Source organism: Macaca nemestrina, chromosome 12 (genome assembly GCF_043159975.1).
Source record: "Macaca nemestrina isolate mMacNem1 chromosome 12, mMacNem.hap1, whole genome shotgun sequence".
NCBI lineage: Eukaryota > Metazoa > Chordata > Mammalia > Primates > Cercopithecidae > Macaca > Macaca nemestrina.
In genome coordinates this window covers 5,012,030-5,028,857 of record NC_092136.1, presented here as the reverse complement: position 1 = coordinate 5,028,857, position 16,828 = coordinate 5,012,030, and the positions used below count along the sequence as shown (strand labels likewise).

General features: G+C 58.7%; 1 protein-coding gene across 1 annotated transcript; it reads left to right on the top strand.

The window, feature by feature from the left end:
* Window positions 1–4,121: 4,121 nt before the first annotated feature.
* On the top strand, window positions 4,122–16,789 carry LOC105469727 (cyclin D1). Its single transcript, XM_011721173.2, has 5 exons — window positions 4,122–4,498; window positions 6,030–6,245; window positions 6,832–6,991; window positions 10,923–11,071; window positions 13,995–16,789. The coding sequence occupies exons 1-5, from the start codon at window positions 4,301–4,303 to the stop codon at window positions 14,157–14,159; spliced, it is 888 nt and encodes a 295-aa protein (XP_011719475.2). The 5' UTR covers window positions 4,122–4,300; the 3' UTR covers window positions 14,160–16,789.
* The last annotated feature ends 39 nt before the right edge of the window (window positions 16,790–16,828 follow it).

Below are 16,828 nucleotides of genomic sequence, written 5' to 3'. Positions count from 1 at the left end.
GCGTTAGGTACGCAACCCGTTTCCCCGCACCTGGAAAAAAACTCCGTTTCCCTCCCTTCCCCTGCTTGTTGAGTGTCCCGAAAACAGAACTCTAAGGTGGCCCCTAATAACGACCTCGCTGTCCCTCCACCCACCCCCAAGTGCCAAGCCGAGGGATGGAAGCGCTTTCAAGCGTTCCAACGGCATTATGGAGCGAACTGGAGAGGCGCGGGGATGCGGGGTCCTCCCCGCAGTCTTCCGGAAAGGGCGGGGGAGGGCGAGGCAAGTTCCGGAGTGGGGCATGCCGTGGGAGCCCACGAGGACCTCAGCGCGGATCCTCCGCCGGAAAACCGGCTCCTGCGAGCCGCCGCCGCAGGTTTCCTAGGCCCCGCGAGTCCGGCAGCGGCGCCCTGCGTCTCGGTCCGACGCGGGGGTCTGCTCAGCCTCGAGTGGGCCGCGGCCAGGCCTGACTGCAGGGGAGAGGGTCGGACGTGACCTCCGAGGTCACCGCCAGCCCGCTTTCTCTCCTGTGGCCCGAGGTGGTTTTCTTCTCGATCTGGGCGCCTACTCCCCACGACTTGGTCTGAGAGGGGCTGGGGCCAGCCGGAAGGCCAGGAAATCCCTGGTGGATTTGGGGGTTCATATTGCTCAGGGTACCAGGCGATGCATTTTGAGGGGCGGGAGTCGAGGAATTAGAATCGCCTTTAACCCTCAAGAGTTGCGCCTTCAGCCTCGGGATCCCAGATGCGTCGTTGGAGCCAGGGCCGCCCCCCTACCTGTTGGGTTGCGTTTTAACTCCCGCTCACATCTCGCCCGCAGCCTTCGGAGCTGGAGGAGGGGTCCCATTTCCCCGCAGCCCGCCGGACGGACGACTGGGGCGCGGGGGCGGGGGGGGGCAGGGTGGTCTGTGTGTGGCTGAAACTAATTGATCTACAGCGGAAACGCACGTCTGCGGTTGGGGCGATGGGGGGCGGGGTGCGGCTGTCCATGTGCCGAGCGTGTGGCTGCCTCGGGTGGGCACTGGGGCCGGAGTTCGCCGCGGCCCACCTCGCAGTTTTGGGGCGCCGGGAATCGGCGCTACGTAACCGAAGCAGAGCTGCCGCAGCACGTGGGCCGCCACGCGCACCCCAAAAGCGAGTAGTGTAGGGGGAAGGGGAGCTCGAGCGTCTTCGGAACCCAGGGGCCGGCTTTCGGAAGCGTTTTCCCGGGCGACTTAAGGGCTTAACAATGGAAAACTCGCGGAGCCTGAGCCAAGTCCTTTCAAGTCGCCGCCAGGTATGCGGCTGCAGGTGACCCCACCTGGGTGCGCCCTCCCGCCAGCCGCCCTGGTGGTAAGGCGGGTGCCGGAGGTCGCTGGCGAAAGGTCGGGACTGGTCCCTGCACCACCCGCCCCCAACCCAAGCCCCCAGCCCCGCGGCGCGCAGCCGCGCTGAGTCCCGGGGTCTGCGCCGCGTCGCGCCGGTTCTTGAATGAACGCGCTCCCTTCCCCCGCCTGAATGAAGGTTCCCACAGCCAGGGACGGTGGCGAACACGCGCCTGCAGCGGAATTCGCTCTCTCGGGGCCGACCATCCGCCCAGGCCGCGGTCACCCGGGCAGGGGCCAAGGGGCGAGGAAAGCGTGAAGGTGATTTAAGTTACTTTTGGATTTTCTTTCAAACCAACGTGGTTACCCTCCCGACTGGGCCACTTGCCCTTTGTCTCCAAATGGTCACCAAGAAATAAGAACAGAGCACTTTAAATGAGCCCAGAAGCCGCAGTTCCTGCTTCGTGGTGGGTTTTAAGAAGACAGTGTAAAGTAAAACTGCAACAGAAAAGTTTTTTAAAGTTGCTTTTCCCTTTGGAAAAAAATCAAAATGCTTTCTCTGCGCTTCTTGAAGCAATGACCCTCAAAAGCCCAGAGGTATTGGCCCCCTCAGGGGACCCGGGGGCCGCTAAGCAGGGTTCCCCCAGGTGGAGGCTGGACAGCTGGCGCTCCCCGCCGGGCCCCAAATTCCAGCGCCTCCCCCGCGGGTTCCTGGACGGCTCTTTACGCTCGCTAGCCGGGCTTGCAATTTTGCGCTCGTCCCTGAGCCGGGAAATCAACGAAGTTCCTAGCCTAGATCTGCCCGGTCCGCCTAGTAACAGCGCCGCGCCCCCATTGGCTCATGCTAATTCCAGTTTCCTCTGTCTTGCGCCCGGGATGGGGGGGTGAAGCTCCCTCCTGGACCCAGAGCCGGTTTTGCCGGAGTGGGCGAGCCTCTTTATGCCGTGCTGCCCCTAGCCGACTTCGGCCCGCTTCGCGCCTCGGGCTGGGCCAGGGCGCACGCGGGGCTCGGGGCCCCTCGACCCCCGGGGTGGGAGAGGCCGGGTGATAGCTCCGGGCCCCATAAATCATCCAGGCGGCCGCCGGGTCGGGATTTTATGAATGAAAAAGCAGCTGGGCCGCCCTCGTGCGCGGGCTGATGCTCTGAGGCTTGGCTATGCTGGGGCCAAAGCGATTATGGGTGCTCGGGGAGTGGGGGGGACACGACCGTGGGTGCTCCCTGCTGGGGCCACCCATCGCTCCCCATGCGGAATCTGGGGGTAATTACCCCCCAGGACCCGGAATATTAGTAATCCTAATTCCCGGCGGGGGAGGGGGCACGGGAGGAATTCACCCTGAAAGGTGGGGGGTGGGGGGGTCGCATCTTGCTGTGAGCACCCTGGCGAAGGGGAGGGGACTTTTTCTATCCGTTTTCTTTCAGCTTTTACTGTTAAGAGGATACGGTGGTTTGATGACACTAAACTATATTCAAAAGGAAGTAAATGAACAGTTTTCTTAATTTGGGGCAGGTACTATTAAAATAACAAAAACAAAAGTTAAGACAGTAAAATGTCCTTTTATTTTTTAATGCACCAAAGAGACAGAACCTGTTATTTTAAAAACTATGTATTTTAATTTACATCTGCTTAAGTTTGCGGTAGTGGGGACCCTCTCATGAAACCACGAACACCTATCGATTTTGCTAAAAATCAGATCAGTACACTCATTTGTTTAATTGATAATTGTTCTGAATTATGCCCGCTCCTGCCAGCCCCCTCATGCTCACGAATTTAGTCCCAGGGCAAACTCTAAAGGTGAAGGGACGTCTACACCCCCAACAAAACCAATTAGGAACCTTCCAGTGGTCTTGTCCCAGGCTGAGGCGACTAATATTTCCAGCAATTTAATTTCTTTTTTAATTAAAAAAATGAGTCAGAACGGAGATCACTGTTTCTCAGCTTTCCATTCAGACGTGTGTTTCTCCCGGTTAAATTGCCGGCACGGGAAGGGAGGGGGTGCATTTGGGGATCCCCGCAAGGACCGACTGGTCAAGGTAGGAAGGCAGCCCGAAGAGTCTCCAGGCTAGAAGGACAAGATGAAGGAAATGCTGGCCACCATCTTGGGCTGCTGCTGGAATTTTCGGGCATTTATTTTATTTTATTTTTTGAGCGAGCGCATGCTAAGCTGAAATTCCTTTAACTTTTAGGGTTACCCCCTTGGGCATTTGCAACGACGCCCCTGTGCGCCGGAATGAAACTTGCACAGGGGTTGTGTGCCCGGTCCTCCCCGTCCCTGTATGCTAAATAGTTCTTGAAATTTACACGTGTTAATGAAAATGAAAGAAGATGCAGTCGCTGAGATTCTTTGGCCGTCTGTCCGCCCGTGGGTGCCCTCGTGGCGTTCTTGGAAATGCGCCCATTCTGCCGGCTTGGATATGGGGTGTCGCCGCGCCCTAGAGTCCCCCCTTCTCGTGGTCTCCCCAGGCTGCGTGTGGCCTGCCGGCCTTCCTAGTGGTCCCCTACTGCAGAGCCACCTCCACCTCACCCCCTAAATCCCGGGGAACCCACTCGAGGCGGACGGGGCCCCCTGCACCCCTCTTCCCTGGCGGGGAGAAAGGCTGCAGCGGGGCGATTTGCATTTCTATGAAAACCGGACTACGGGGGCAACTCCGCCGCAGGGCAGGCGCGGCGCCTCGGGGATGGCTTTTGGGCTCTGCCCCTCGCTGCTCCCGGCGTTTGGCGCCCGCGCCCCCTCCCCCTGCGCCCGCCCCCGCCCCCCTCCCGCTCCCATTCTCTGCCCGGCTTTGATCTCTGCTTAACAACAGTAACGTCACACGGACTACAGGGGAGTTTTGTTGAAGTTGCAAAGTCCTGGAGCCTCCAGAGGGCTGTCGGCGCAGTAGCAGCGAGCAGCAGAGTCCGCACGCTCCGGCGAGGGGCAGAATAGCGCGAGGGAGCGCGGGGCAGCAGAAGCGAGAGCCGAGCGCGGACCCAGCCCGGACCCACAGCCCTCCCTAGCTGCCCAGGCAGAGCCCCAGCCATGGAACACCAGCTCCTGTGCTGCGAAGTGGAAACCATCCGCCGCGCGTACCCCGATGCCAACCTCCTCAACGACCGGGTGCTGCGGGCCATGCTGAAGGCGGAGGAGACCTGCGCGCCCTCGGTGTCCTACTTCAAATGTGTGCAGAAGGAGGTCCTGCCGTCCATGCGGAAGATCGTCGCCACCTGGATGCTGGAGGTGCGGGGCTTTGGGCGGCTCTCTTAAGACTTCCCTGCAACTTGTTGCCCAGACCCACGTTTCTTTGCTCCTCACCCCCCTCCCTTCTCTCCCGCTAGAACTTTGAAGTTTGCTGTGGTGTTGCTAGGGATCCGCATTTTCAAAATAAAAATTGTGGGTATTTTCTGAAGCAGGAAGGGGTGGGGGTGGGGGTGCTATAAGTTGCGTTTCGTGGGAGGGGAGAAGGGGTTTGGGGAGGGGTGCCGTCGGGAGAAGCCAGTGTCGGGGCACCCCAATGGGCCCGAGGGTGCGGGCTGGCAGGCTGAGTGCGCTTTGTGCCCCCCGCCTGCGCCCCAGCCCGGCTGCGCCTCCTCTCGCGGCCGCTGCGGCCGAGAGCCGCCAACTCCGGGGGGAGGGGGCATAGATTTGATTTTTAAATTAATATCCATGGACACGTATGCAAGGGCCGCTCGTGCCAGTATTATGCGCCATCTTTGCTCTTTTATTGCAAAGCAAAAGTGTTTATTAATAATTGGGGGCAGGGTGGGGGCGGGGAGCGGCCGCCGGGCGCTGGGGCCGCAGCTAGGGGCCGCGCGGCCGCCGGGAGCCCGCGGGAGGGGCGCAGGGACGCGGCATGGGGAGTTTTGGGGGGACCCCGCTCGGGAAGGGGGGCCCTTTGTTTAAGCAGCGAGTCCCGGGGCGCCCCAAATGGGCAGCCAGGGCCGGAGAGCACGCCGAGCTGCAAGGTCGCGTGGCCCCCAAGACGCCAGGGCTTGATCCCCGTCTGCAGGGATCTCGGCTTGGGGGACCTTCTCTGAGGGAGCCGGGGGCCTGGGAGCACATTTTCAGACCTTCGGTGGGCGCCTGAGGGGCCCGCAAGTATTTTTAAATAATTTTTGAAAGTGCGGCGTGGTGCCCTTGCGAGAGGGAAACGCCGCCCGCGCCCAGGGGGAAGGGGGGGCCCCGGAGTTTGAATTCCTGGGGCTCCCCCCGGAGCCTGTAACGAACTCCCGACCCTCGGCCTGGGTAAAGGGTCGCCCGAGGGTCATTTTCAGGGTTTTTTTATGCACTTAGTTATTTTTTTAATATTTTTAAATATTTTTTGAAAAGATGACGTCTGGGGAAATGCGGCGCGGCGGCCTGGGACGCCACCTTTGTGTCTCGCAGGCGCGGCGCCCAACCCCGCGGTCCGTTCCGCGGCCCCGCACCCCAGTGGGTGTCGACCCTCAGTCAGAGGGACCACGGAGCTCCAGGGCGGGCCGGGGTCCCCAGGGCTGGCAGCCCGCGCCGCCGCGCACGCCGCCCAGCTGTGCCCGCTCCCGCCCCCACCGTGCCAGCCTCGCGGGGACTTTCCCTTTCAGTTTCGGGGAGGGTGGGTACTGGGGACGCGCGGGGGAGGGGGCGCATCACAGGAAGGTCCTTCCGCCCCCGGCCCCCACCCCTCGGCGCCCTTCAGAACTGGCGGTCCTGCCGAGCGCGATGGGGGGGTGCGGGGGCGGGGGTGGGGCGGCGCGACCTGGCGGCGGCGGTCACGGGCCCCGTGCCTCCGCAGGTCTGCGAGGAGCAGAAGTGCGAGGAGGAGGTCTTCCCTCTGGCCATGAACTACCTGGACCGCTTCCTGTCGCTGGAGCCCGTGAAAAAGAGCCGCCTGCAGCTGCTGGGGGCCACCTGCATGTTCGTGGCCTCTAAGATGAAGGAGACCATCCCCCTGACGGCCGAGAAGCTGTGCATCTACACCGACAACTCCATCCGGCCCGAGGAGCTGCTGGTAACCGCGGGACCCCGCCGCCCCCTGCCCCCCGAGAGTCGCACGCAGGATCACGGGGCCGGGGAAGGTGCAGGCAGTGGCGGCCGGCCCGCCTCTGACATATCTGCTCCCAGGGAGGGCGGCCCCGCCGCCGGGCGCCCCTGTCCCGGGAGCGGGCGGGATCCTAGCCGCCCCCATCCCGCCGCCCCCAAGTCGCTTGCCTGCGACTCCCACCGCGTTCGCGCCCGGCAGTGTGGCCGAAAAGTGGGCGGCGCGCGCCCTCCAGCGGCTGCACGAGGAGCGCCGCGCTCCGCACTGAGCCTCCTGTTTCAGGTGGTGGGAGGTCTTTTTGTTTCCACTTGCAGAGTCTTTTCACGCAGCGGGCACCTTTTCTGTTTTGATCTGGGATCGCGTGTTGCCCCGGCTCCCCGATACCACCCCCATCATTCGCCAGCCCTCCCCTCCCACCTCCAGGACCGCACGAGACGCAGGGGCCAGTGCTCTGAGCCGGAGGTGCTGCATGGCCCGGGCCCCCATGCTGCCGGCTTCCCCGCGCCCCCGGGCCGGCCCGCACCTCCCCTGATGGCCGCTCACCCTGTGTTCGCAGCAAATGGAGCTGCTCCTGGTGAACAAGCTCAAGTGGAACCTGGCCGCCATGACCCCGCACGATTTCATCGAACACTTCCTTTCCAAAATGCCAGAGGCGGAGGAGAACAAACAGATCATCCGCAAACACGCGCAGACCTTCGTTGCCCTCTGTGCCACAGGTAGGGTAGGCCCAGCAGCCCCCGGCCTCCGCTTGAGAGCCAGCTCCTTAGGTGACCCTGGCCGGGTTCTCGCTCTCCACCGGGGTGATGTCTGGGAAGATGTCCCTAGGCTTCCTTCTGCGCTGGGAAGCGCTCTTCCAGCTCTGGTGAGCAGAGGCCCTGGATTATTTGTTGTGCTGGATGGAAGGGGATTTGCTCCCTCACGGCCACCATGCAGTACCTTGGGCATCGGTGTGGACAGCTCGGCCTGCCTGTGTCCAGCTGCTGTGGCCTCATCCTCCAGGCCAGGCAGCCTGTGGCCACTCCATGCTCAAAGGGGTTTACCTTGGCTGCAGGGCCGCCTCCTTTCCCCACCCACCTCCAGCCCTTCTTGTGTCCTTAAGGAGCCTGAGCTGCAGGGCCCCCTCCTGGCCTCTCCCAGGCTGGGCCACCTGCCAGAGACGCCTCCAGGGGCGGGGAGAGCTGTTGGCCCGCCTGCACCACGTGCTCTGGGCAGCCGAGTGCAGGGGTGTCCAGCAGAGGAGCTCTGCTGCCTGAGGCCCTGCCAGGGGTGCTGCCAGCCAGCCGGGCTCAGCTGAGCCCTGGGGGGTGCTTCAGAGCAGTCTCAGCTTGGGCCGCCACCGTGGGCAGCAGAAGCACCCAGTCCTCACTTCCCCTGGCATGGCCCCAGAGGCCCCTCCCTGACATGGCCCTGGCCCCAGAACCCAGTGGGGACAGACACGCACATACACAGGGTGCTGCCTCCTGCTGTCCCCAGCCCTGCCTCTGACCCCCGTGTGACCGCCTCCTTTCCTGGCCCAGGAGGCCTGGTTATCCTGATGGGGGGGGCATGTCCCCATCCCACCCAGCTCTGCTGTGGCCCACCTTTGCTCAAGCCTCAGTCATCACATCTGTTTGGGGGCTCACTCTGGGTGACCTAGGCTGCAAGGCCCAGGGGGCCTCAAGGAAGCAGTAGCATCTTCTCCCCTCCCCAGAGGGCGGAGCCCCCCAAGCCTACTTTGTGCTCCCTTCTGACACCAGTATCTGGTATTCCAGAATAGTTTCTGGTTTAGGCGTGAGGCCTCCCCCACCTCCTCCACCTGCTTGGGGCATGAACCCGTCCCCAACATGTTTCCAAGCTAGTCCCCAAGGTGGGCAGATGAAGATGCCAAGGATGTCGTCCAGCCTGGATGGGTCTGACGGTGGGGGGTGGGGGCATGCGGCAGACAGGGAGGCATTCTCTGGCTGGTGCTGCTCAGAGGAGAGAGGCCTCTGGAGACTCCAGCCAGCCTTTTATGGAGCTGAAAGTGGCTTCAGAGAAATGCAAAGTTTCCTGGAGAGAACGTGGGGCGTGGTTCTTGCACAGCCTTCCTACAGGGTGGCTCCTGCGGACGAGCTCCCGTCCCAGGACCCCTGAGTGCTGGTGGGAGGCAGTGGGCAGGTGCAGAGTCTCGCCCTCCCCGCTACTGCACACCCTTTGTCTGCTAAGGCGCCCCCAGCGGTGGGTGGAGGAGGGACACTCGGGGACCCAGCTGTGCACTTACTCTCAGTGGCTGTGGAGTCCACTCCAGGGTGGGCCCCGAGGGAGAGGCAGGAGGCCAGGGGACCCACCCCTGCAAAGTGCTCCAGGTCCTGACCCGTGGCCACCCCATGGAACGTAACTGAGCAGCCGGTGCCTTGGTCCTGCTGGACATCTGTGGAGATGAGAGTGACTTAGGGCTGCTTAGAGTTAGAGATGGCTGAAGGAGGTGGAGGCATGGAAAAGAGTCTGGGAAGGTGTTTCTGCCGTCCACGTGGCAAGGGTTACGTTTAAAGGGGATGCTGGGGGTTCTCCCTGCGCCAGGCATCCCTGGCCCCACGTCCCCAGCGGGTGTGCACATGCCGCATACACTCACGCATGGGGGTTTCAGGGCAGGTGTGCCCTTGGCTCTGCGAGAGGCCAGATGAGGAACATCCAGTACCTAGGAGCTTCCAGGACGGCTGTCACTTCCCTTTACAACCGGGCAGCGGATGGGGTCAAATCCTGGAGCTTTGGTGTCTAATTCTGGGTGGCTCCCAATCTAAACACAGGCAGCGCCACACATTCGGGTGGGAGAATGAGCTTCTGAAACAACGTGGCCCCAGTGACTCCGCTCTGCGTGTGCCCCTGGAGACGGGGGGCACAAGGTACGGGGCCAGCTAGAACCTGTCGCTCCCTGCAGAAGCGGTTTCTGTGTGTACGGTTCTGATTTGCCTCCATGAAAAGGTTTTCATTCATGGCTCTCAGACTGGGTGGAACTGCTCCCATTTAAAGGGGAAAAGAGGTGGCTCGGCTCGTTAAGGATTTCTTTTTTTTAAGTTGTTACGGCGCCCAGCAGCCGGCTTTGTCTCCCCTTCAGGGTGGCTGCCTTTCTTCCCAGCCCCTCGCCGGCGCCCCTCTCTAACAAGGCCGAAGTTGTTTATTCTCTCGGGATGAAGTCTCGGATGGGCCGCCGCACCCCTGGCGGCCCGTGGGGGCCCCTCTCCCTTTGTGCCTGGGTCGGCTCCCATTCAGCTCCCCCGACCCCCCTTGTTCCCGGGCGCTCAGTGGCGCGAGATGAGGCGATGGGGCCGACAAAGATGCCACACTCATCCCTGCTGACGTCCAGCTCCCAGCCCAGGGCCCCTGGTTCCTATGCAGAATTCCTCGTGGGTGTGACAAAGGGCTACCCCCAGCGGAGCTGGGGTGGGGGCCAGGCCGAGAGGCACATCCCACGCTGGCCCACCTGTCCACGGTAGGTGCATGACTGCTTGAGGAGGGGAGGCCGGCGTTCCGCGCCACACACTGGGACGTGATTGGTGGCGAGGCTCTCTATGGAAAGAGCTGGTCTGCTGTTTGTCTAGGTCAGTCATGGAGGCCCTGAGATGCCCACTACTGCAGCCTGGCAGGCAGATGAGTCCCAGTATCTGACAGTGACCAGAGGGAGTTTTGTGCAGACCACAAAGGCTGATGGGCCGCCCTAGATTGGTGTCCCCCTTGGAAGTAGGCCCAGATGTGCGGGACAGTCCCCAGGAAGCCCCAAGTAGGGGGATTGGTGCCTTCTTGGGAAAGCTGCTCCCTCCTGGGACCCGGCTCCTGGCCCAGTCCACCAAGGGTGTCCCATAGTGCCTGCTGCTAGGAACCCCACACCTCTTCCCTTACTTGGGAAGTCGCTGGAATTGCTGGGCTACATCAAGTGGCCCAGAGAAGCGTTTTTGTCATCGGCCAGAAGTAGAGTTGTGAGTAGAGGGCCCTGGGTGGAGTTGGGGTGTACTTGGTCCGTGCTCTGAAGGTCACTGTGACAGTCGTGGTCCCACGGTAAGGGCCATGGGTTGCTGGAACAGCTCTTCCTTCCCGAGTGAGCCAAGCCGGGCTCTCCTGACGCCAGGGCCTGAGCCGGAGCCACACCATCACGGCCACCCTGAAGGCTGCCGGCCAGGGCTTGACACTCGATGGACACAGGGAATGGCTTCATCAATGCCCTGCAGCCCCATGGCCTGGCCCCGTGCAACGTCCCTTCAGAATATGACTTGTCTCCAATCCCTGCTGCTGGGGGGTGGCACGTACTTGGGGTTAAGGTTTAGGGTCATAGAGGCGACATCTCTGTGTCCTCATATTTGTGTCATCTAACTTTGTTTTTGTGAATAAGTGATAACATTCACAAGGCTCAAGATGCTGAAAGGATGAGAGGGTAGTGATGTCCCGGTCACCTGTCCTGTCTTCCCGTGGCTTTCTCTTTGCTTGGTTATGTTTGAGTCAACAGTGGGGCTGACATTCCTGGAGGGTCCCTGGGCCGGGCTCTTGCTCTCCTAGTACCCAGGGATGGCGGGAGGCTGGGGAGGGCCTGGAGAGTGGTACCCACCAGGCCGGGCCGCCTGCTCAGAGCCAGCACGTGGGGATGCCCAGATCACGGGTCCCCCTGCTCACAGCCCCCTTCCCTCTCTCCTGCTGCAGATGTGAAGTTCATTTCCAATCCACCCTCCATGGTGGCAGCAGGGAGCGTGGTGGCCGCAGTGCAAGGCCTGAACCTGGGGAGCCCCAACAACTTCCTGTCCTACTACCGCCTCACACGCTTCCTCTCCAGAGTGATCAAGTGTGACCCGGTGAGTGAGGGCAATGTCCCAGGGAGCCTCGCCGGGGCTCACAGGCAGGAGACGCCTAGTGCCACGGAAATGCCAAGGCTGGTGCAAGGGTGACAAGGTTGGGGTTGGGGCTGGGGCTGGGCCCCTCGGACCCCAAGCCACAGACTGACAGGGCACCAGCTTCTTCCACTGCTCCTAGAACTCACTGACCGGTCGGGAGGTCCTCACAGGCTGCTCATGTCCCCTGGGGCTTCCAGGAGCTGTAGAGTGTTTCTGGGCGAAGCGTCCAGGACGAAGGCCCCAGGCGGCCCCAGCCAATGGTCCGTGTGGTGATAGTGTGTGGGGTTAGGCCCAGGCGAGCTTTGTTTGGGCCACAATGTGCGTGGCCAATAAATAGATGCTTGAAAAGGGCTCCTGTGAGGTCCGAGACGCCGGACAACGGGCGGATAGAGACGGCCTTGTTTACGGCTCTTTGAGAGGCTGCTGCCGTTAAACCCTGGCATGACTGTGTCTTTCTTCTTCAAAATGCCATTGTTTTATTCCCGATTCTTTTCTTAAAGAAAGAATTAAAATGACAATCAAAAGGGTTTGTGGCATTTACCAAATTAGACCAGAGAGGTGGCCGGGTCAGCCGCCGGCCCTGCGGTGTGTGAGGGAGTGACCGCCTGACCCCAGCTTGGGGCCGGCTGGGCCTGCGAGGCCCGTTGTGGCTCTGGCCTGGGCCGCCTCTTGGGGGTCTGCCCTCGAGCCTCCCGGGGGCTCCGCACGGGTCTCAGCAGATGCTATCTAGCGTCCACCTGCCTGTCCCCTGCCTAGCGGTGCCTCTAGGCAGCTAGCGGCTGCCCAGCCCATGTGTGTCTCGGAAGAGGAAGAAGCATTTTTGCCATGGGATACTGGAGGTGGCAGGGGCGCCCTCCCCTCCCTTCTGTGCTCTCGGCCGTGGCCTCCCTTGCACCCTGCCCCGTGTTATCCTGTGGGGGTGGTAAGGTGTCCTCACCCGCTGTAGGGTGGAGGCCAGCAGCCCACAGTTCTCTCAGGAAAATGGTTCAGAAATGCCGTCGAGGCCTCCAGAAGCCCAGCAAAGGGAAAGCCCCTCCGTCAAAATGAAACTCCCATCTGCACTTTCATTTCCAACTCCACGCCCTGAGTGGAAACCGCCTCCCCGCCAGGGGTATCTGCCCGGGATGTTGCTGTCTTTGGGCAGTTGTGGGAAGTTGGGCACTGGCCCTTATTTGAGTAGAGACCATCTGAACTAGATGGGAGGCACACGCTCACAGCTGACACACGGGGTGAAGTTACCTGAGGCGGAGTCCACTCTGCCTGATTAGCTGAGCCCAGACTCAGAAAAACCGTTCACAGCAGAGGCCCCCTGCACTTTCTAGGGCGTGTTCTAGAATTTTCTTTGGTGGGTGGAATGTCCATCTGTGTGAATCGGGTGCACAGGGCCACACACCAGTGACTTTTCGTGGAGGAGCGTGCTGCCTCCTTGGAGCTTCTGGCTGTGGGAGAACAGCTCTGTCCACCAGGGTAGCCTTGCAGGCAGCTGTGGGGCCAGAGGAATGAGGGAAATGGAGTCCAGCTGCATGCGTGACCCTGGAGCAGGTCATGGTGAGGGGGGCGGACGGCAGGTGAAGAGTCCGTGGGTGGAGCTGCCAGGCCCCTGGAGCTGGGAACTGAGGGTGGCTGGTGTTTTAGGTTGAACATCAGGAGTCTTGGATCTCACCCCAGGTCTCTGGCCTCAGTTTCCCCATCTGTACAGTGGGACTGTTTGTGCTGCCAGCCCAGCCGGCTTCATTTGCCATGATGAGAATTTATCTGAAAGGCGGGAGAGGAAAGCCCTCCCTATAAAGTCACAGGACGCTAAAATGTTACGACCCCAGGGGTCCACTGAAAAGTCCTTCTGGCCTAGGTCATCGCCTGTCATGCCCTGCCTTTGTCCACCCCCATCTGGTTGGAAGTTCAGTGGCACCTGTTGGGGCTGTGGCCCAGCCCTGCTCCTTGTGGAAAGTCTGTTTCCTGGGCTGCCTAGAGACTCGGCTTGAAGCCCTACGGTGGCTTCCTGGCAGTTGGGACACACACAGCCCCAACACACGAAGCCAGTTCTCTATCCAGAAGCCCCCGCACAGGAGATAGCCGCTTCGGGCTGCCTGGGACTTGCCCGTGCTGGAGCCGAGGAGAGGCCCCCGGCTGGGCGCGGGGTTCCGGATTCCATGGCTGCTCTTTCCCACTGACAGTGTGGTGCGGCCACCGCCAAGGGGGTCTGGAGACCCGGAGGGCGGAGGTGCAGGACTTCCAGGAGCTTGTTGCACTCCACCCGAGGGCGAGCACCTCTGTGGCCGCAGCGGGTGGATGCATGCTGTGCCAGGCTGATGGGTGGCCCCGGGGCACAGGCCTGAGCGGGAGAGGATGGAGGTGAGGGATCAAGGGTCCAGGTCCCCCTGGGCACCCAGCATTCATCCTCAGTCATGCACGGCCTAAGACTTTGACAGCCGTTGATCATGGAAGGCCAGGTTCACCTGGAGGGCTGCCACACGGAGAGGCTGTCTGAAAAGGCAGGACTGAAAGGGCCTGTCTGTCCAGATCAGATGGCACTGAATTCCCCAGGGAGCTGGCAGGGCCAGTGGGAACAGAAGGTCAAGGAGCTGTTGAGCTTGGGGATGGGCAGAGCGGGTGCAGGGTGGGCGGGCAAGCATCTGCTGTCTTGTGGCTCCGGAGGCCAGGTGGGAGGTGGAAGCGTTGGGTCCTGAGTGTCTCACTGACAGGTGATGGCAGCTCCCACGTCTCGCTCAGGTTCAGAGGCGGTGGCATGGGTCAAGGGACAGTTTTTTACTTAGTCTTGCTCTTATAGAGGCCTTCCAGGTCGTGGCACCTGGGAGGGGGCCCTCACCGCAGGCCCCTTCTAAGGACCCCCTCTTCCCACCTCTCCCCACTCCTTCTCTCTCAGGACTGCCTCCGGGCCTGCCAGGAGCAGATCGAAGCCCTGCTGGAGTCAAGCCTGCGCCAGGCCCAGCAGAACATGGACCCCAAGGTCGCCGAGGAGGAGGAAGAGGAGGAGGAGGAGGTGGACCTGGCTTGCACACCCACCGACGTGCGGGATGTGGACATCTGAGGGCGCCAGGCAGGCAGGCGCCACCGCCACCCACAGCGAGGGCGGAACCGGCCCCAGGTGCTCCCCTGACAGTCCCTCCTCTCCGGAGCATTTCGATACCAGAAGGGAAAGTTCCATTCTCCTTGTTGTTGGTTGTTTTTTCCTTTGCTCTTTCTCCCTTCCATCTCTGACTTAAGCAAAAGAAAAAGATTACCCAAAAACTGTCTTTAAAAGAGAGAGAAAAAAAAAATAGTATTTGCATAACCCTGAGCAGTGGGGGAGGAGGGTTGTGCTACAGACAATAGAGGATTTTATACCCCAATAATCAACTCGTTTTTATATTAATGTACTTGTTTCTCTGTTGTAAGAATAGGCATTAACACAAAGCAGGAGTCTCGGGAGAGGATTAGGTTCGATCCTTTACGTGTTAAAAAAGAAAGCGTAAAAACATTTTTAAAACATAGAAAAATTCAGCAAACCATTTTTAAAGTAGAAGAGGGTTTTAGGTAGAAAAACGTATTCTTGTGCTTTTCCTGAAAAGCGCAGCTGTAGTGTGGTTCTAGGCATCTCTGTACTTTGCTTGCTCATATGCATGTAGTCACTTTATAAGTCATTGTATGTTATTATATTCCGTAGGTAGATGTGTAACCTCTTCACCTTATTCATGGCTGAAGTCACCTCTTGGTTACCGTAGCGTAGCGTGCCCGTGTGCATGTCCTTTGCACCTGTGACCACCATCCCAGTGGAGGTTTGTCGGGCACCAGCCAGCGTAGCAGGGTCGGGAAAGGCCACCTGTCCCACTCCTACGATACGCTACTATAAAGAGAAGACGAAATAGTGACATAATATATTCTATTTTTATACTCTTCCTATTTTTGTAGTGACCTGTTTATGAGACGCTGGTTTTCTACCCAACGGCCCCACAGCCAGCTCACGTCCAGGTTCAACCCACAGCTACTTGGTTTGTGTTCTTCTCAATATTCTAAAACCATTCCATTTCCAAGCACTTTCAGTCCAATAGGTGTAGGAAATCGCGCTGTTTTTGTTGTGTGTGGAGGGAGGGCAGTTTTCTAATGGAATGGTTTGGGAATATCCTTGTACTTGTGTGTAAGCAGGACTTCGAGGCAAGTGCGGGCCACTGTGGTGGCAGTGGAGGTGGGGTGTTTGGGAGGCTGCGTGCCAGTTAAGAAGAAAAAGGTTTGCATTCTCACATTGCCAGGATGATAAGTTCCTTTCCTTTTCTTTAAAGAAGTTGAAGTTTAGGAATCCTTTGGTGCCAACTGGTGTTTGAAAGTAGGGATCTCAGAGGTTTACCTAGAGAACAGGTGGTTTAAGGGTTATCTTAGATGTTTCACACCGGAAGGTTTTTAAACACTAAAATATATAATTTATAGTTAAGGCTAAAAAGTATATTTATTGCAGAGGATGTTCATAAGGCCAGTATGATTTATAAATGCAATCTCCCCTTGATTTAAACACACAGACATACATACACAAACCTTCTGCCTTTGATGTTGCAGGTTTCATACAGTTTATTTTTAAAGATAGAACCTTTTATAGGTGGGAAAAAACAATCTGGAGGAAAAAAACCACACAAAGACATTGATTCAGCCTGTTTGGCATTTCCCAAAGTCATCTGATTGGAAAGGCATGGGTGTCACAAGGAAAATTAGGGTACTCGACATAAGTTCGGTTCCGATATATTCTTATCCCCTGCCCCTTCCTTTAAAAAACTTAGTGACAAAATAGACAATTTGCACATCTTGGCTCTGTAATTCTTGTAATTTTTATTTAGGAAGTGTTGAAGGGAGGTGGCAAGAGTGTGGAGGCTGATGTGTGAGGGAGGACAGGCGGGAGGAGGTGTGAGGAAGAGGCTCCCGAGGGGACGGGGCGGTGCCCACACCGGGGACAGGCCGCAGCTCCGTTTTCTTATTGCGCTGCTACCGTTGACTTCCAGGCACGGTTTGGAAATATTCACATCGCTTCTCTGTATCTCTTTCACATTGTTTGCTGCTATTGGAGGATCAGTTTTTTGTTTTACAATGTCATATACTGCCATGTACTAGTTTTAATTTTCTCTTAGAACATTGTATTACAGATGCCTTTTTTGTAGTTTTTTTTTTTTTTTATGTGATCAATTTTGACTTAATGTGATTACTGCTCTATTCCAAAAAGGTTCCTGTTTCACAATACCTCATGCTTCACTTAGCCATGGTGGACCCAGCGGGCAGGTTCTGTCTGCTTTGGCGGGCAGACACACGGGCGCGATCCCACACAGGCTGGTGGGGGCCGGCCCTGAAGCCGCACGCGTGAGAACCGTGCCGGTGTCCCCGGAGACCAGGCTGTGTCCATCTTCTCTTCCCTGCGCCTGTGACGCTGGGCTCTTCATCTGATCGGGGGCGTATCATCATAGTAGTTTTTACAGCTGTGTCATTCTTTGCGTGTAGCTATGGAAGTTGCATAATTATTATTATTATTATTATAACAAGTGTGTCTTACGTGCCACCACGGTGCTGTGCCCGTAGGACTCTCATTCGGGATGATTGGAATAGCTTCTGGAATTTGTTCAAGTTTTGGGTATGTTTAATCTGTTATGTACTAGTGTTCTGTTTGTTATTGTTTTGTTAATTACAGCATAATGCTAATTTAAAGAGACTCCAAATCTCAATGAAGCCAGCTCACAGTGCTAT